General features: G+C 42.3%; 1 protein-coding gene across 1 annotated transcript in view; it reads right to left on the reverse strand.

Annotated features, from left to right (window-relative positions):
• Tbx20 (T-box transcription factor 20) overlaps positions 1-20,504 on the reverse strand; it is a 49,830-nt gene extending 29,326 nt beyond the window's left edge. The window contains exons 1-5 of the mRNA XM_021207288.2: positions 19,906-20,504; positions 16,829-17,078; positions 15,755-15,919; positions 11,867-11,975; positions 5,070-5,228 (exon numbers count right to left, since the gene is read on the reverse strand). Of these exons, the coding sequence (XP_021062947.1) occupies positions 5,070-5,228; positions 11,867-11,975; positions 15,755-15,919; positions 16,829-17,078; positions 19,906-20,032 (810 nt within the window). The 5' untranslated portion in view covers positions 20,033-20,504. The remainder of the gene's footprint in view (positions 1-5,069; positions 5,229-11,866; positions 11,976-15,754; positions 15,920-16,828; positions 17,079-19,905) is intronic.
• Between the last annotated feature and the right edge of the window lie 362 nt (positions 20,505-20,866).

The raw sequence follows: 20,866 nt of genomic DNA on the forward strand, positions 1-20,866 counted from the left end.
GAACTCATTTTGTAGACCAGGCTGGCCTCAAACTCAGAAATCTGCCTGCCTCTGCCTCCCAAGTGCTGGGATTAAAGGCGTGCGCCACCATGCCCAGCTAAGAGACAGCTTTTATAAAACACATTTTTAAGATCTATGTTTTCTTTTATGTGTATGGGTATGTGTGAGAGAGTTGATGTTTACCATATGTATGGGGGTAATTTCGGGGGCCAGAAGAAGGCATCCAAACCCCTAAAAATGGATTTAGAGGTGGTTAAAATTTTCCACATGAATGCTGGGAGCCAATCCCCAGCGCTTGGCAAGAGCAATAAATGAGTGCTCTTGATCAAGACAGCATCTCTCCACTGTGCCGCAGATCAGTTTTTTATTATTTATTTTATGTTTATGAATGTTTTCTCTGCATGTACACTTGCATGCCAGAAGAGGGCATCAGATCTCAGGATGGATGGTTGTGAGCCACCATGTGGTTTCTAAGAATTAGACTCAGGACCTCTAGAAGAGCAGTCAGTGTTCTTAACCACTGAGCCATCTCTCCAGCCCCCAAATCAGATTTTTTAAAAATATTTTTCACTTGTTGAAGAGAAAGTATTGACAAGCACGAATAACACTATACACACACACACACACACACACACACACACACACAGATATATATATATATATATATATATATATATATATATGAATGAAACCCTGCAGTTTGTACGTTCAAGTACATGCAAAGGCATGTTTTTACTATAATTGCAGTGACAGAGAGCATAATGGGTGTGCTAACCAGAAAATTCATTTTTTTTACCTACTGCTGTATCTGTAAGTAAATGCATGCACGGTTAGAGGACGGATTTTTGACACCAACAGATTCGCCAGAGAAGGACGAGTTCACGGTGGTTGTTATTCACTATCACAGCACTGAACTCTGAATCCAGCTGGGGTCCCAGCCAGAAGGTAAAATTGGCCCCTGGAGACCATTTCTCCAATTATCAGGAAAAGATCTGACCAAAGGCATTTAGAAATGAAACCTGACCTACACTTCAACTCCCAGCAATGATCTGCCGGCTCAAAAACAACGTATGACCTTTAAATCTTAAATTATAAAATAGTTTGTTGAAAGTGTAATGTATTTAGCGTTTATCTAATAATGTAAAGAAATGCAATCATCCTTGCAAAAGCAGAAGAAAAAAAATGGGTAAAAAGGTCCCACTTTCATTAATTCTAAATAAAACTACTGGTCTCAATAAGCTCGCTCTCTCTCTTTCTCTCTCTCTCTCTCTCTCTCTCTCTCTCTCTCTCTCTCTCTCTCTCACACACACACACACACACACACACACACACACACAATCTTTGGGAACTTTGATTTGAATTTAACAGACATAAAAATATCAGTCACATCAAAGGTTTAAGACAGAGGCATGGGTCCAGTGGAACCGTTTAAGCCATTCCTCCTAGCCTTCTTAGCTCTCCATGCATGGAAAACTGAGTGTGGACAGTAGACACACATAGTCTTTCCTTTGCATTGTACTTATCTGGTTGCGTTTCCTGTAGGAAAATCAATCCATACACACAGTGGGGCAGTGAAAAAACCCTGTTGACTCCAGGGGACTTAGAGATGTGTCAAGAAGACTAAAACTGATAATCCCTGAACTGATTTCTAAGGAAACCTGTATTGGTTTTATTCACTGATGGAAGCTTATCAGCCATTTGCACAGCTACCCTGCTGTACCAAACCACAACCATGGATGGTTTTATGCTAAGGATTGTTTTAAAGATAGATTACAGAAATAAAATCAGTGATATTGAGAAAGGTGCTTCTACTGTGGGCTCTTTGGCACTGATGGTCCACTAATCCTATTATACTTTATGATACAATCAAAGTTCGACAGGTTCTTGTGACTAAATTTTGAACCCACTTGCAATATCAGTTATAAAAATAAACTTTAGTGAGATGATTAATTAGTGTTAGACTGTGCAATAGTTAGCATTTTAACTTATTTAATATCGTAACATTTTCAAATTCAGCTTTCAAACTATTGTGCTTGGAAGTGATTATTTTGTTGGCCTGGCAATGCCACCAAAAAGACCCAGAAAATCAAACCATCTTGACAGGTCTGACACTTATCAAATTTGTAGGCTTGGGTGCATGTCCTAACCATTCTGGGCCTCAGTTTCATTATCTACAAAATGACACTCATAGGACTTCCATTGGGGATTAGTGTCAGAATTAAATAAGATTATTGAGAAGAATATGGAAGGATTTTTCTAAATTAAAATAACCATCCTAGACAATGAATTGTAGGTGAAGCTTATAACTGGGAGGGTGGGGGGAACCAAGCTCCAAATGGATATTATTGGTTAATACTAAAATTCAAATGGACTGACTACTGAGTAATATTAAAGGGTGTTTCTAACTAATAATCTTCTGAACTGTGACAAAGGCAATATGGACACAAAAATAATATCCCCACTGTAGGGACGTGCTTGCTGGAGCAGTTGATGAGATTAGCACTTTAATGGCAGAGTAGAACAGACAGGGAGTGGAAAGACTGAGCCAAACTTGGAAAAAGGTCATTGTGAAGTCTGAGTGCAGGGTACATGGGGCTCATCTAACCTTTTACTTATAAGGCTTTGTTTTGAAGTTTTTCGGAGTAAATAGTTTGATGAAAGAAGTAATTCAGAGAGATTAGTGCATTAATGCACCTGGTATCGATTGGCTGAAGAGGGTCCAGCTGACCCTCTAGCTGAGGATGATAACTCTCAAGCTACACTCACTAATATACACAGCCCCACACGGCAAATAAACAGTGAGTACTTTGAGGAAAAGATAATATCTTGAATCCCCCTGAAAAGGAATACTTAAAGGTCCAACAGAGCCAGAAGCTGAGAGAAGAGTTCTTCCACCTGACAAAGGATGCTAAGCTCAAAGGTCTAGGGCTCTAACCACTTTGGTTCAAATCCATGATGGGCACAGCAAGCTTCAGTGACTCGTGCAGCTCATGCCTCAATTCTCCCAGCTTTATATTGCATAATAAAAATTCGATTTCTCTGCTTGAATAATATTCCTGCAAAGATTAGATAAGAAACCATCCTTTAGGCAGTGCTTTGTGCAGTAGCAAGCACTCAAGCCTTTCCTTCCGTATGCAATCTAAGCGCTGTGGCCCAAGGCCTAGTGGTAGTTATTTAGGATTGCTCCTTTGCCTATTAAAACAAATCTAAAAGGTTCCACGTAGAAACGTCCCTCCTAATTTGTTCTAACTCATCACAGTTCGTGATTAAAAAAACAAAAAAACCTTGTCATTTACTTTTGCTAGCTTTGGTCCCTCCCTCTAAGAGGGAATTCTGGAAACAGCATTGAAATTTTCCGCATGACAAGTTTTTATTTCATCCCAAAACAGCAACATGGTTTCTCAAAGTGTCCTACATCTGGTGTTGTATCATGAAACTGCCCTTTAGTGGGAGAGAGCAGAATATTTCAGGATCCTCTCTGAATTCATAAGACCCACTTCCCGAGTGCTTTCAAATACAAGTGAGACCAGCTTCAAAGGTCCAGATCTTCAAGGCTGAAGAATGTAGCAGCAGACTCTGGTCTATTCACAGTTTCACTTGAATATTTTCTGGAAGTCTCTTCTATTGTGTTATTAGTTTGGAGATCAAAAGAGATAACACCTTGTTTACAAAATAAGGTGATTTACATAACAACTGTGCATGGATTTATCTTAACAAACATGCCAGTGAATTTTTAATTTTATTTATTTTGTGTGTGTGTGTGTGTGTGTTTGTGTGTGTGTGTGTGTGTGCGTGTTTTCTCATGTCATCAGGTCACACGCATCTCTACCTGCTGAGTCATCTCTATGGCACAGTCACTGACATTTTAAGGTCCAAGTGTGAATAAGCACTCTTAATCTTCCAGAACAGTCCAACCTCTAAGTTTCCAAGGCATGTCTGTATGCATCATCACATCTGAACTTCACTGCAATCCCCCAAAATAGTCTGGTTGGTTCTTAGCCTCAGCTTACAAGTACGGGAAATGGCAAAGGTGGTTGTGAAATAAACCTCAAGGTCATGTAGAAGTTACGGGCACATGAGCCTTCTCCATCCACTCTGGCCATTCTGCTTTCTTTGCCCAGGACTACTGTGCTGTCAGCTTCCTCCTGCCTTTCCACAGCTTCTGCATCTTCCCCGTCTGGCCCACCCACCCACGTTTGAAGCTCCGCCAGCAGGCAGTACCTGATCAGTTATCCATGCAGAAAGGACCACACACCAACTGCATCACAAGAGGAAGGCAAGCATCCTAGCTACTTACAGCCAATCAAACAAAAGCAAGGCGAAGAGTTCTGAGCAATCGAGCTGCTGATTAAACTAAAGGTGTGAACACCATTTACTACATACACCCCAAAGAACTCTACTTCCTGCTTTTTTTTGACTTCAGAAAAATTACCCAGTCTTTCCTTCTTCCCCTCAGCTTCCTCCCCATTTTGCATCACTGTTGCTATAAACCTGACAACTTTCTGCCGACCAAGAAAGAAGAAAATGTTCAAGCAAATGCTTAACAGCACTTGGCCTTAGTGGGACGTTGATACGTATTTACTAAGACTAAATCTTATGCAAGAAAACAGTGCTCAAGTTGGAAATACTGAGTATGACAGAGAATAGTAGAAAAGTATAACCTGACATTATAACTGGATATTTTGATGTCAATTAAATACAGGACAGCAGCTTATTATTTACAGAGACATTCACACCGTTTCCCTTATCCTAAGCTGTGGCTAGGCTAGTTTCAAGAAGTATCTCAGGTGTTAGTAATTTAAATGAGTGTCTACAGGGTGCCTGAAGAAGGCACTCTGGGGTGGAATCAGGTTAGGATCAGCCAGCAAGCAGTCAACCAGCAAGCAGCCAGCCAGCAAGCAGCCAGCCAGCAAGCAGCCTGCACTACAGAATGAGGGTCCTGGAAGGTAGGCTGATGCTCAGTATGCTCTTAGAGGCTCCTGTTGATGAGCTCTCTTCCTCCAGAGCAGCTTCTGATTTGAGTGCTGGAAAACCCCTGTGCCGGAACTGAACTGTCAAGGGCCACTCACCAGTTGGTTCTGGTAGGCTGTGACTGCTGTGAAAACTGTCTCTGGAAAGATGAATGTCCTGAATTCTTCTGACTTCAGATTGAGCAAGGAGGCCGTGTGGTCTTTCTTCTTTATGATGTGCACCCGTGGCTGGTACTTATGCATTGAATTCAAAATTATCTGCAGTGAAGAGATGGGAAGTCCTGAGTTTTCACATCCTTAACCCATCTATCTAATCTACAACTCAAGTTCAATTCTAAGATTAGAACCAACCATTTCCTTCTTCTGCCAAGTCATTTTCACACAATAAGAGTCATCACAGTGAACCACATTTTACCAAGACAACTGCAAATTGCACAAGCTGCCTTCTAAAATAATGGGGGCAGGACTCATTCAGAGTGTATGCTCTGTGTATTAGCTTATTTCAGTGTGTGTGTGTGTGTGTGTGTGTGTGTGTGTGTAGACCAGAGGTGAGTGTTGGATGTTTCCTGAAATCTCTTTCTACAGGACAGAGTCTCTCACTGAACCTGGAGCTCACTGCTCAATAGACTGGCAGTGAGCTCTAGGATCTGTCTGTCTCTACCCTATAGACTCCCTGCTGAAAATTGCCCTTTATGTCTGGGCAGGCATTCCAACTCAGGTCCTCCTGTTCATGTGGCAGGCATATTGTCAACTAAACCATCTCCTTGGACCATGCTTTATTAATTTTTCAAAATCAAGTCTTGGGCCAGTGAGATGTCTCAGTGGGTAAAGGTGCTTGCCTCCAAGTCTGACGGATTGGGTTTGATTCCTGGGAGCTACACAATGGAAGAAGAGAACAGACTTCTATAAGATTTCCTCTGAGTTGCACGCATGCTCTGTAGCATGCATGTATACACACATATACAAACATATACTCACGAAAGAGAGATGATAGATAGATAAATAGACAGACAGACAGACAGACAGACAGACAGACAGATGAATGATAAAGTTTTTTTTTCTTTTTTTAAATTTATTTATTTATTATATGTAAGTACACTGTAGCTGTCTTCAGACACTCCAGAAGAGGGTGTCAGATCTTGTTACGGATGGTTATGAGCCACCATGTGGTTGCTGGGATTTGAACTCCAGACCTTCGGAAGAGCAGTCGGGTGCTCTTACCCACTGAGCCATCTCACCAGCCCCGAATGATAAAGTTTTTAAAGGGGGAGTGGTAGCTGGAGATACAGCTCAATGCTCAGAGAACTTGTTGCTCTTGCAGTAGACTCAAGTTCTATTCCCAACACCCACGAGGTGGCTCACAGCCATCCATATTTCCAGTTCCAGGGGGCCTGACACCATCTTTCACTTCTTGCTTCCACATAACCATCAGGTATGATCTTGGTAAATGTACATGCAGGCAAAACACTCAAATGCATAAAATAATTAAAATTAACAAGTCTTCTAAAATAGTCTTTGGGGTTTTTTTGGTCTAGTTACACCATAAAATCCATATTTATGTTTTCTAAATAAAAAAATATTTTCTAGGAAGCCATATAGTGGTTTACAGAGGAAAAAGTAAGGTGATTTAGAAACACTGTACTGTATTATTAGGCAGTCACAGGTTAAAATCTCAAATCTACTACTTCATAGCTCTCTCCTTTTTTTTAAGTTTTATTTATTGTTATATGTAAGTACACTGTAGCTGTCTTCAGACACACCAGAAAAGGGCTTCAGATCTCATTACAGATAATTGTGAAGCACCATGTGGTTGCTGGAATTTGAACTCAGGACCTTCAGAAGAGCAGTCAGTGCTCTTACCCACTGAGCCATCTCTCCAGTCCCCATAGCTCTTTTACCTTAGCCAAGTGAGCAAACCTCCCCATCCTAGACAGTATCAAGTGAATAGCTGGTACTAATGTATTAGGGCCATAGTGAGAATGGAGGAACTGTTCATTTTATTGTTTGTGCATGCACATACAGTTACCCATGGAAGCCAGAAGAGGGCACTAGATTCCTGTGAGCTAGAGTTACAGGCATTTGAGACCTGCCTGACACAGGAGCTGGGGTCTAGGCAGAGCAGCAAGTGCCCTGCAACTGCTGGGCTGTCAGGGAAGCTCGCCCCCTTGGAAAGTGCACAGGAACTAAGAGGGGCTCAAAAACATGGCCCGGGCCTTGACAATGTCCTGACTACTACCTTCCACTTTTAAAGCTAAATTTTAATCACCGGCATGGCCATCTTCCATTCTGTAGCTATAAAAAGCTATTACCAATGGTAAATATATGTTAGTTTAAAAGGCAGGTAAGAAATGGGATTTTCGCTTATCCTTTAATTAAAACAAATGTTTGCCACTGTACAAAATGAACAAAGAAACTCCTTTTGGTTCCTGTTTGCTCCGTGATTTATTTTCAGGCAAGGTTTCACTTCGTACCCCAGGCTGGTCTTAAAATCTTGGCAATTCTCCTGCCTCTGCCTCTTGAGTGCTAGGATTACAGGCATGACCTGTGACACATTTGGCGAAACATCATGCATTTTTTAGGTATAAAATGTCTCCCACTGGTCTCCACCGACACATAGACAGCTATTTAAATGTACAGGGCTACTCTGCTATTTTGGAATTGGGGGTTCAGCTGTACCCTGTCCTCAACACTTTGCAAATCCCTGGTGACAGGAAGCACCCTGTAAGCAGCGCATGAGCCCCTAGGCGATGCTTGCTAGGGGATACTGTAGCTGAGGGCCCATTGCTTTCTTGGCTAATGTGGCTGGATATGGTGCAGGGGTGGGGAGGGAGATTCTGCTGAAGGTATTTACAAACTGTCCACTAAATACCAGGGTAATTGATACACGGTGGGCACTGGCATCTTTGAGTGGTGCCTCTGTAAATTTAAACAACCTTAAATTGGACTGGGAGTGATGGTGTGTGCCTTTAGTCCCATCACTTGGGAGGCAAAAGGAGTTGGATCTCTGTGAGTTTGAGTTCAAGGCCACCCTGGTCTACATGGTGAGTTCCAGGACAGCCAGGAGTACATAGAGAAACCCTGTCATAAGTAAATATGTTAGATCAAAAGTATTGTACCTACACTGGACATGTATGCTTTTCTTGTCTTTATTCCCTAAATGATTCAGACTAATAACTATTTACATAACATTTCCATTGCAGGAGGTATTACCAGTAGCCTACACGCTACTCACAATATAGAGGAAGTTATAGGTCATAGTGTCTCATTTTATATGTGACTCGGGCCATGGTTTCTCTATTTAAGACACCTTAGAACTAATATCCATAGAAACAAGAGAACAACTAACCACATAACATCTTTCTGCCAATCTTTCTAGCCTGTTAGAAAGAGTCACTGAATGGAAATGACTTTGGTACCTGCCAATTTTGGGGGTCTCACACTAGCGTAGAAACAACTAAGGAAAAAGTTTTTTTTTTTTTCAAATATATTGAAATAAGCTTTGAAAAAGAACATCATTTCTCTGTGTATAATATACTTCCTCCAAGGAAATCAAGAGATCTGGAGCCAACTGGAGGAAACAAAAGCACGCAGATTTGTCTCCTGATATACATGTTTATCAGCATTCTGTAGGTTCAACTAAGAAGATAAGAAAAAACTTTCAAATAACGTTCCCACCCGCCCACACATAAACATAAAAAAGAAAACCAATAGAACAAAAACAAACCAACAAACTTCCCTCCCACTCCTTACCCTCCCAGCCAGTGTCCTTGGGAACAACCTCAGACTCCTCCTGAGCCTGCCATGCCTGTCAGGGACGGACGAGCTACCAACACAAGAGCAAAGTGAACTCTTCTAAGGAAATGCCTTCCTGGGAATAACGGATGTTCCTGTCAGAATCTAAACATCTAAGATAAAAGAGAACCTTCATCAAACTGATTCAAGAAGCTGGTTACATAATATAGTACCTAAGAACCCGTCTTTCTCAGCTTCAGTGGACACTAATTCTGGTGATGAAGGGTATTATTAAAAGGCTACAGGAAATATAAGCAGCTGCTAACAACCAAACAATTTGACAAGGTCGGAATGTCATACAATCAGGCTAGAACTCAAAATTCCTGAAACCCAGCTACCCCTGAAGATGATGATAAGATAAAACATTTAAATTCTGGGTAAATAGTCTACTATGGAGGTCTAAAGTCTTTCTAGACAATACCAAATAATTCTTAAACTCCCACATGTAGAAAATGCAAGATGAATTTTCTTAAAAAAATTTTCTCCCTGAAAAGATTTCAATTAGAAACTAAAATATTTTAATATGAATCACATTAAGTAGGATCAGTGACTGACCTACAAATAATATCTCAGATAGTTCATAAATCTTAACCTGACAAAAGATCCACTAAGCGGAAGCATCTTCTATTTTTTAAAGGTAACTTACGCCAACATTGAAAAGGTCTATTCACTTTCCAACAGGTCAAACAACAGAAGCTCATTAATCCACTTCCAGTCTCTCCCCAGTGCCTCTCAGTCACAAGATCACCTGGTCACCCTGATGTGGTCATGAAAGCAAGGAAGGTCTCCCGGGGGGCACGAGGACAGGGACACCAACACGGATCCTTTGTTCACTTCCAAGTCCAACTATTTGAAACCATCTCTAGAACTCTCTCATTGATGGCCTATTTAAAACCGTTTTCATCAATGACACAAACCCCAATACAAACTAAGCCTTAAAGTCACAAGAGCCTTACTTGGTAAGAAAATAAGAGAGAGGTTATCCCAGGATTTTTAAGTTAGGGAAAGAAACTGTGAAAGAAGCCATGTTCTTTCTGGCAATGAAGACAAAAAACACAGAAATAATTTCTTCAAAAGGAGCATGCAATCCTGCCTTGAGTTTTCTCTCATAAACAAGAGAATCTGTACATACATTTCTATTTAAGAGCATTGAATCATAGAGGCTTAGGAGATGACTCAGTGAATAAGAGTCCTTGCCCTGAAAGTAAGAGGTCCTAAGTTCAAATCCCCGCCATCCATGTAAAATCTTGGCATTGCAGCTGTGTATACCTGCAACCCCAGCACTAGGGGACAGAGATAGCAGGTCTGAGTTGCTTACTTGCCAGTTAACCTGATACATATAAATATAGAAAATATTTCTGAAAAAAATGAAAATGTATGCAGAAAAAATTCTGATAAAATTTGATATAAATAGAAAAAAAATTCTGATAAAATTCAAAACATATAGAGACAGTGAGCTTTGGTTGGGTGAGAGATCCTGTCTTAACATAATAAGGTGAAGAGGCAAGAATTAAAAAAGACACTGCATGCATGTCATGAGCTCATGCTCCTCATACATATGTGAACATGCACACATGCACACACACTCACGCATGTTTAATCACATCAAAGACAAATGCCTTAACAAGGAACATTAGCAGAAGTCAAGGGTCTTTTCCTTATTGGTTATTTGCTCTATCAACTCTGCTCTGAGCTGTATTTTTTTTCTCTCTCTCTCTTTTTAGGTTTTTTTTTTTCAATTTTTATTAGGCATTTACTTCATTTACATTTCAAATGCTATCCTGAAAGTCCCCTATACCCTCCCCCCCTGCTCCCCTACCCACCCACTCCCACTTCTTGGCCCTGGCGTTCCCCTGTACTGGGGCATATAAAGTTTGCAAGACCAAGGGGCCTCTCTTCCCAATGATGGCTGACTAGGCCATCTTCTGCTACATATGCAGCTATTTTTCCCATAACCCACGTTACAATGAACTCTTTACCGACACAAAATGAAATGTGCTTTTGTGTGGATTGGTGTGATTTTTGAATATCATTTGGACCAGGCTAGCCTCCTCCTGCCTCTGTCTCCCCTGCAGGGATTACAAGTAAGGGACATATCTTCTGCTTTGTTCCTAATTTTAGATATGGTCAATCTTAGCTGTATGCAGCTTTCCCTAAAAAGGGACATAACTGCCATTGTCAGTGCAAAAACTAAAACTTGGGAGTTCTGAGGGAGAAGAGCAATGACTGAGACTGCAGAGGGAAACACAGACACTCTGGGTTCCTTTTAGGGAGAAAAGAGACAACTTTCTCTTACAGTTTGGTGTATTTGGTGCGGAGGGAGGTGACGAGGATTATCAGACCTTATCTAGAATTTCCTAGGTCATAAGAACTCTGAGCTGCCTCCCAAACACATTTTCCTCTAGGAGAATCACCGGAGGCATCTTGCTTGCAGCTTTCAGATAGCTCTGCAGTATTCAGAAGAGCCGTCTGAGTGCCAAAGGGAGAATTAACTTGAGGTAAAGGTTGCCCTATCCACCCATTCAGTTTGTTCTCGGTGGTTGCACTGCGGGCTTTTACCCAGTCTGTATAGCAACATGCTATGTGATTGGCAGCTTTGTAGATATACTTGGAAATAAGACCTTTGCATTCTGCTGCACTCCACATGATGCACTCCGCAGAACACACTTAAAAGATTCCAACAGTTAAGTCTTAGCCCCACTTTGTGCAGTATTATTAATAGACTAACCGAAGTATGATGTTTAATACCAAAATAGACATGCTGGCCTCCCTAAATGCATATTTTTTTGTTTTGTTGGCAAATGGTGTTTGTAATACTATTGGGGAGTTCTTGGCACAGAAGATCCTGGACCCCTTGTACAAAAAAAAAAAAAAAAAAAGCCACATTGCACGCCCCCCACCCCCCACCCCCCCACCCACCCCCCCCCCCGTGAACAGCTTTAACAAAAACAGTCAGGATTTTCATAGAATGACTCAGAAATAGCTGCAAGTTAGAAAGATGGAGGAGAGGAGAGGGAAAGGTAGAGGGGAAAGGAGAGAGGATATTTCACATAACATGCCCACTCCACCTAAGGGAAACTGAGGCTCCAAGGCTCTGTACTTACATGGCCATGTTGATCCAGTTCATTGTTGGTGAGCTTCACCTTTTCAAAAGACACCATCTGTTTGAGGAGCTGCTCGCCAGTAAAGGGGGAGTCTGGGTGCACATAGAGCCTGTGGAGTGTTGGAGAGCTTTATTGGGGCATGCTTTAACAAATCTGACTTGCACTAAGTGTATTGGCGCACACCGCTGTCATGTCAGCACTCAGAAGGCTGAGGCGGAAGGATCTGAGACCAGCTTGGGCTACAAAGTGGTAACCTGGAGCAAAACAGAAAAAAAAATTCGCTGTTTATTCTAAATGTTGTGATTCTAAGGGGACACAGACACATCATTTAAGCAGGGCATTTTATTTGCCCCATATACCTTGAATTTATTAAAATAGCAGTGTTGAGGGAACCTCAAAGCATCTAATGTACTGCATGTCCCTGAGATCTTCGGAGTAATGAATGAATTCTTTTCTATTATCTGCTGAGCAAGCCACTTTGCAAAGATGAGCTGTTTCTCTTATATTTTTCCCCTTCTGGTTTACTGTTCTACATTTATCAAATGTGTGATCTTTCTTATTGTTAGAGGTATTTAAAAACAAAAAAACAAAAACACTGCCTTAGGTTTTTTTTTTTTTCAACATAGTTTCCAATAGAGGCATTATTGTAAACCAACGAAAAGAAACAATTTAAATGAGAAAGTGATTTTAGAGAATCACCTTATTTAAACCTAAAAGTGACTCAATTTAATTTACCAATCCAAAGGCAGGCTAATTTCGATACACAGCAAACGTTTGCGAGTCCATAGGTCAGATCTGAGAGGCCTCCACCCTGCCTGCTTTAAACACCAGCATGCAGCACTGTTGCCAACTATATATACCTGTTACAGGAGCGTTTTAACAAGCTAAGTGAACCTCTGGTTATTAAATTGGTTTATTTATAGATGGCTTAAGCAAGGAAGCTTTGATAAGAAAAATCTATTGTTTATCGATCAGTTGCTGTGTGGGAGGGACACAGCCTCACAAGGTGAAGGTCACTCACTCCTTCACTCCAGCTCTTGCCCTAAGTACTGCACTTTGCACATCTGAACCCTGCTGTCTTCCCCCACAAAATCTTTCAAAACCAGAGTAAGGTGACAGAATGAATGAAAGGAAGAAAAAAATCCTTTTTTTTTTAAAAGACAAATTATATTTTCCCTTTCTTTTTCTTTTTTATTTTCTTCTTCTGTTTTGTTTTTGTTATGTGCTGGGAACTGGCCTCTGGAATTGACACATGCTAACCTCTTGCTGTATCATGGAGCTATGTGACCAGCCCCCCTTTACCCATACACCAGGATATTTATAAGTCAGTTTTACATAGGACCTTATTGCTGTAATTTCTAAATAGTTTGCTTGAAAAGGGCAGGGGAATGTCATAAAATGAAAATGCCCTGGCAATATTTGGGTAAAGAATGAGAAGTCTGAGCCACAGTATATTAGACAAAAAGACTGAGAATCTGTTCCCATGCTGAAATGGGTGAAACAGGCAAGAGTGTAGCCCAGAGGGCCTGGCAGGGCCAGGGTCCTGCCCCACCCACAGGGGAACTCTACATTGTTTTCAGTAGAGTGCTCATAACTGACTTGTAAGTAAGAGCATCCTTTGATAGTTCAAATACCAAGTTTTATCTCTCCAACACAACAATTTCATATATAGTCATTTTATCGATCAGTTTCACATTGTCCTTCTCTCTTAAAAATCCCAAACTACTAAAAGATCTGGAAATTGATGACATGGTCATTCTTTATCATATTCAATATCCATAATTACATTAGCATAGCTATTAACTTGTTTAAATAAAGATTACAGTAGTAATATGGAAATGTAGTAGTATATTGGTTTTGGTCATCAATAATGTTGTGCCTATTAAAACTACCAAATAATATTTATTATCAAGCACTGTGCTTCCTGATTAGAAAACACTGACTTCAGTGTGAGAAAAAGAGTCTTCTCAGATTTAGAAGTTTCATAGAAACTCACTGGGTACCAGCAGCTTAGACATTCTAACCTCCCAAGTCCCCTCTTTTATGAAGGTGAAAAACATAACAAGCTATTTTCTGTAATAATGATAACAACCAGGAATGTCCATGAAGTATCTGCGATGTTTCCACTTCATAGTTTTATCTAATATTAATATAAATAAGCTGAACCGGGATACAGGACACAACATGCAGGAAACCCTTCCTCCCTCCCCCCCCCTCCTCCTGACCTAAAATTCCAGCAATTGCTTAAACATGCTTCAGTTAAGATAGCACATGGTAGGCACTTTTCTTTCTCTAACCAGAACAGATTAGAAACATAAACAAACATGTCTTATTTCTGAAACCCCGCCGGCCTGCAGCATTTGCTCATACCTTCAGGGAGGAAGAAAGATGAAGGATAAATAAGAACGAAAGACTAGAGAAAAAGAAAGGCCAGAGAAAGCAAAAAAACAAAAACAAATATATGCATAGAAAAATGGTTAGGGATCTGATCCAATTCATACCCCGACCCCTTGAAATCAGTGTTGAAGAGAAACTGAAACCTGAGCATTTGTAAACCCTTAAAATTGAAGCAGCATGGATACCGAAGCAGGAGCACCATGAGTCTGAGGGCAGCCTGAGCTACGTAATAGGACTATCTCATTAAAAAGAGAAAAATAAACTGAATTGGCTTTTCAGAAGTAAATAGTAAAAAGCACCAAATTCCACCAATCTTAACATCTATTGTGAAGTATTGCTTTTTCACCTAGAAGAACAAATTGCTATTTACAAGTGCTTCTTAATCCTAATTGTTTAACATGCTCACTTGGACGGTGGTCTTCTGGGTAAGGTCTCTTTTAGGAACAGAAAGCCGAAGATGGTGTTATCTGTTTCCTGGTGTCTTTAACAGACTGCAAGGCCAATAATGTAATCTCTGTGTGTGATGCTGGCGTTCTTTCCACTGTGTCTGTGGTGTCAGTGGCTACAGACAAGATGTTACAAAGATGCTTCTTTGTAACATCTTTGAAACACCTCCAAGGATCTTAAATCTGTACATTGAAATACATGCTTGGGTTTGATTTAACTGTCAATCAATTGCCAAAAATTAGTCATGAAAGGTGCATTTTCCTATTCAAAACAATGAAGTCAGCACATGCTGCTTGCTTTACATTAACATGTACAGACAGAACCCTGTAACTTCAGCTATGGCTACTACTCCTCTTGAATGCTTCTTTGAATAAAATGCTCCAAAGCGAAGTTTAGAGAGACTTTTTAGGTCAGGGTAAACCCAGGGAAAAAAAATTATCAGCAAAAGTGACCCAAAAAAACAAGTTGGATTGTCTCCGATGTGTTAGTTCTCTTTAATGTAAAGGAATATTAACTGACTGAATTATGTTTATCCATCAAAACTGTAGAAGGGGAGGAAGAAATGCTTAAAACCTGTGACTCTTCTGTGAGTCAAAACCAATCGGTTTTACCAAAATGTCGCTTATTCTATGCAGATATAATCACACTGTTAAGAATCTCCTAAAATATATTATGTGCATGAAGGTTTTAGGGCAACTATCAGCACATTTATTTAATCTGACTCTAAGTAGCCTATTAGAAATATTACACATATACATGTTTCTCAAAAAAGGTCATATTTCTAACACATATTCGAACTAAAATTTCACGAATGTCTGGGTTTAACTATGAAGGATAAAATTAAAGAGAACCTTTTCTTTATGCATAAACTTCCCCTTTCTAGAAGACTGACTATGACACGTTTTGTAGTCAGTCATGCAGTGTCCTTACTAAGAAATCTCTTTTCTGGCCAGAGCCCAGTGCTTTAAAACAACTAGCTTAAAATTCCCTTAAATCAAAAGGATTAATACCACTCTACTCTGCAAGAAGTCCAGAGTCACAAACCTCGCTGGCAGCGGGGGATCAGCTTTGCCAGCCACCAGCCAGGATGACCGGTGGTAGGCATAGCGGTATCTCTTGTTGTCCACCGGGACGATGTCCATCAGGACTATGTACTTGGACTCAGGATCCACTCCAGAAAATGACACGCGGATGGTGGGGAACATCCTCCTGACAAAGAGAAAGAAAGGCCAGATTCACTCTTTGAAAAGAGGACGCTCAAATGGGGAGTAAGGAAGGTTGGAACTACCACCTATGCAGTTCCCAATCCCTCTCTTGGTTTTTGTTGTTTGCTTGCCCGGTTGGTTTGGTTTGTTTATGAACCTTCAAAGATGTGCCCTCAGAGACACGACTTTCCCCACAAAAGTGATTTCATGCCTCTTTTACAAGGACCTTTACTGGTAGGTAAAAATTTTGCGCTTGTTTTGTTTTCTCTCCAACAACCAGAGACGATTCAGTTGCTCAAGCCACCAAAAATCGCGGGCATTCCTTAGGGAGGGGATTCCTAGAGTCAGAATCTGAGATCTGATAGGAATTGCCCAGGGTTTAGAACGACCTGCCAATCGACCTTGCACTGCCTCTCCCGCCTTTCAACAGAGTAGCCGGGCTTCCCCGTCTAGGGCCACCGCCCCAGTCTCCTCCCCACCCCGAGTTCCAAAGTTCGCGTTCAGTCCGGGTTTTCAACTTAGTTTTCATTGGAAGCGGGAGGCTTCCGCATAGTGAATATAACGGGGAGTCTCTTCCTCCTCCTCTGCTTACTCCGCCTTTTCCTCCTCTTATCTGTAGCCTCTAGCCAACCGCGGGCCACACGTGCCTTGCTCGGAACCCAAAATGCCAGGACCAGAGCAAAGACCGCGCTGCGCCGTGCCGCAAGGTCTGGATCTCCACGTGTGGCGTCGTGCAGCCAGCCAGACCTTGTTTCACTTCCAGTTTCACAGCCCTTTCTAAGGGAACTGGTGGGAAAGGGAGACCCCTGAGCTCAGCCACCGCTCTGCGCTCCTCCGGGCAGCTCTCAATCATGGCTCCCGAGAGCGCAGGGTGTACCCTTTGCTCAGTGCCCGCTCGCCCACGCCAACTTACCTGCCAGACTTGGTGATAATCATCTCCGTGCCCAGTTCATGGAATTTGTCCCAGAGCTCCTTCGTTTCCAGGCTGCAGGCGATTTTAGCCATCTCTTCGCTGGGGATGATGGGGGTGGTGGGGATCAGTGGCTCTGTGCACAGAGAGGATGAAGATGGGCTGCTGCCCCCGCTGCCAAACTCCGTGTGAGCGTCCAGACTCGTCAGCTCACCCAGTGGCTGGGCACAGGATGATTTCTCCACAAATTGTTCTGGAGGAAAAGAGAAGAAAGACTGACCGCTATCACTAACTAACAAGAAACATAGTAGGAAGGAGCTGGGAAGAGTACCCAAAACATGTACTTGGATTTGACGCTACTAAATTCTGAAACCCCGGGAGAAACGCATGATCCATTACTGTGCAAAATAAACCTGGGACATGCCCGGGGCTGGACGCTAACTAAATCAAATGAGCAGGATCTATCTAGAACAAGGGCCGATTTATTATTACTTACGCGACTGTAGCTCTCTTAAGAATAAAATATGAGGAATGAAGGAAAGGGAAAGCTGTGGTCTTGAAAGATAAAATGTAACTATTATGACAACCATCCCAATTTCTAGACTTTGCAGCTGCAGAGGGTGGCACTAGAAAAATACCAGCACCCAGCTTGCTAAATCACAGGGGTGGAATCGAACAGATTATTATTTTTTTAAAGATAGGGATAGATTAGTAGAGCAATTATGTATGCAACTGCTTTTCCTCCAAATAGCCCTGGAAGTGAGAGAAACAACTTCAATTCCAGATAACAGGAATTGAAAGAGGAAAAGGTTTTGCTAACCACCAGTAGGTTGAAATATCACTGCCTATGAGCCAGACATTCCCTGGCTCAGCAGATAAGGGACTGGACCTCCACACTAACTTTGGGGCAATACAGGGTGTTTGTTGGATTGATTTTGTTTTCCTCTGCCAATTATCTTTCATCTCTTAAAAAAAGAAATTACTTCAATCCCCCCCCATCAAACCAGCTTGTTCTAACTGCTCTCCTGAATGCCAACCAGTGCCAGCTGTGTGTACGCAAATGTGTGTGCCCTGTGCTTGAGTTTATGCTATGAAATGGTTTCTTATTTCTCATGCTTCTTAATGCGAGGCTAAAGGAAAATAGACGTAAGTGAATTAAGTATTATCAAGTGAATTATCATGCAGGTTGTTTCAGAATCAAAGGAACCCAGAAAGTACCAACATCCTGAAACACTTTTGGAAGTGAATATACACCACATCTTTATAGGGAATTGGGAACCATCTAATCTCTTATTTTCCAAAGACTGACAGGCAAGCCCTGTAAGTGCCACCTGGCCAGAGCACCACAGAAATAGAGAAGGACAACAAGAAAACAGAACTGCCAGGTTATTGGAGTAGAATTAATATACTTGAGTGACAGAGCGTTATGAGACACATTGGAAACCCACCGTTTGCAGACTTTTTTTTTTTTTTTTCCTACTGAAAACAACCTGCTATCTCCTAAAAGAATCTTTGGATGTTTCAGTTTCTGTGTCTTGATTTAGACATTAATTTGTTCTGTTGAGCTGGTGAGTGTAAGGGATAAGAATAAAATGGACAAGAGTTGTTCTCAAAACAGGTGAACAGGCTCCTTTCAGAGACGGGGGGGGGGGGGGGGGCTGGGGGGTGAGAGATAGGATTGGCTTAGCATTTAAAATATGTAATTTTGATTGAAGAAAGTTTTTGTGGTTGCTTTGTTTTATCCTGTTTTGTTTAGAAATTTAGAGAAAAAAAAAAGTGATGCAGAAATGAGAGTAGTGGAGCTGGCAAGCTTCCAGACCACCACTGCTCACATGTCTGTCAGGAATTTTGACCTGAGATCTTTTTACCTACTGGGTACCAAAATGAGATGGAGGTATTAAATTCCCTAAGTACAAGGATAATGATCGGAAGCCTCAGCAGGTCCAACTTGAACAGTAGTTGCCAATGCTACCTCTAAAGAGTCAGGATTTGTTGGCTTGCTCATATTGCCTTTGCAGATCTTGACTTAGGTGGAAGTTAGGAGTTCTCATTCACACTAATTTCCCTGTCTTACATCTCCTTGGTACCACTGTTGTTTTGGACTTTAGTAATCTCCTGTCCCTGTGTAAGCTCCTTAGTCTCCCAAGCCCCTTTCTTTTCTAGTGTTTATCTTGGATGTGAAATGTATTAGAGTTGGGAAGGGATAGAGAAAAGAAAAAAGTGGTGACTTTTTTCAATTGTCTTAACTTAGCTACTTGATTTCTGATTTTAAGAATAGTCGGTGATTAGGGTGTGCAATAATTATTTCAGAGGCCCTTAGAATAGCAACTCTTTTTCACTGGGTTGTAAGGGTTTTCAGAACCCCTATCTTGAGCAGTTGCTTTTATACAACTCTGGTGTGCTCAAGAGACCCTCACGGCTCATCTCTCTTTAATCTGTGCCTAGTGTCCTCTGTGAAGAAAACAGTTTTTATAGAGACAGTGGTAAACTTCAAGGAATTTGGGGAGGCTTTGCCAGTCTCGATTGAAAATGGCAAGTATAAAATGGAGGTTCCTGACAAACCTCGCGCTTCCTTAAGGAAGAAAAAAACGGCTCTTGCGTGGAAACACGGCTTATTTTATAGTCCTTTACAGACATATTAAGATTGTTAATTGTGATAGAAAAATTAAACTGGCTTCTTGTGAAGTCTCAGTGTCTTTGATTTCAAGTGCAGGCTCGGGTGTTATGCCACCGTGGATCCCGCATCTTAACCCTTACTTGTCCTTTAATTTCTTTTCATTCAAACAAATTTATACAGCATTCATACTATCTACTTGACGTAACTGGGGAAAGCGAATACAAACACAAGCCGGTAGTGAGAATTCACTACCTTTAGTTGACAGTGAAGCCTCCAAAGAACACTTGGGAGAAGAAAAAAAAAAAATCTTCCTCCCAGGACCGAATTCTGGTCCATACTCTGAGACTTAGCAGTGGATCCAGCCGGTAGAAAAAAGCCACCTTTGCTTCCCGCGGAGCAAACCGCCCGCACCCGGGAAACAGATTAGCAGGGCCCCTACTGACTGCCTAGCACCCCAACTTACCCAGGGGTTTGATGGTGTTTTCTGCTGCCTCCTTCTCCTTGGGGCCGCCGCTGGACATAAGTGCGGCGATGGAGAAGGCATTGGCTCGAGAGGAGAGCTGGGGCTTGGGCGACGCCGTGAACTCCATGGTTCCCAGCGTGCGGTCCTGCTCAGGAACCTGGCCTGAAAAACCACAGTCCAGCTTTCCCAAAGGGAGACAAAGACCCGAAAGGCAGCTCAAAGGTCCCGAGAGCAAGCAAAGCGGAACTGGGGACCCCCCGAAGCGTCCGTTCCCACGTTCCTAGGGCTCTACGATGGCCTCTCCAGTCCACTAGAGCAAAGCAGGGGAGCCGCAGAGACTTCTAACCAACAGCAAAGCAGGGTGGGCTCCAGCCGGGAACTCAAAACTGTGTGTAAGCCCACTGCGCAAAACGCGGGGTCCCCAGCACCCACGCCGAATTCTCCCTCCCTTCCCTCCTTGGGTCCACTGAGTGGCCCAGGTCCGGGGAGGTGACGAGCGGCCGTGGGACTCTAGCGGGTGCGGAAACCAAGGAGTAAGATCTCCTCTCTGCAGAGCGCAACAAGGCGCGACCTAAACTGTGCCTAGGCGCCTGATGCCTCGCGCCTTAATTTGCTGGCGGTGGCCATCCCTGCGGGCAGCAGCCAGTCAGCGTGGTCTCACGTCACTGCTTCCTGACTGTTCGGAGTGGGGCGGGGCCGAGCAGTGCAGGGAGAGAGCGCTTAGGGCACTGCGCCCTCCTGCCTCTGCGCTCCCGGTGGAAAGCCGGAGAAGACGCACAGTGAACCGTGCCACTAACAGGGTGGCGGAGCTAGCCCGACCACCTCGGCCCAGAGTCTCATATCCCGCAGGAGAGGAGCATGCGCTTTCACTGCCATCCAGAACCAGGGATTTGCGTGGCGCAGGACCGAATGTCACCAAAGGAAGTCCTAATGAGTTCCGCGTTTTCTCCCTTTCCTACTG

Source organism: Mus pahari, chromosome 10 (genome assembly GCF_900095145.1).
Source record: "Mus pahari chromosome 10, PAHARI_EIJ_v1.1, whole genome shotgun sequence".
In the NCBI taxonomy this organism is placed as follows: domain Eukaryota; kingdom Metazoa; phylum Chordata; class Mammalia; order Rodentia; family Muridae; genus Mus; species Mus pahari.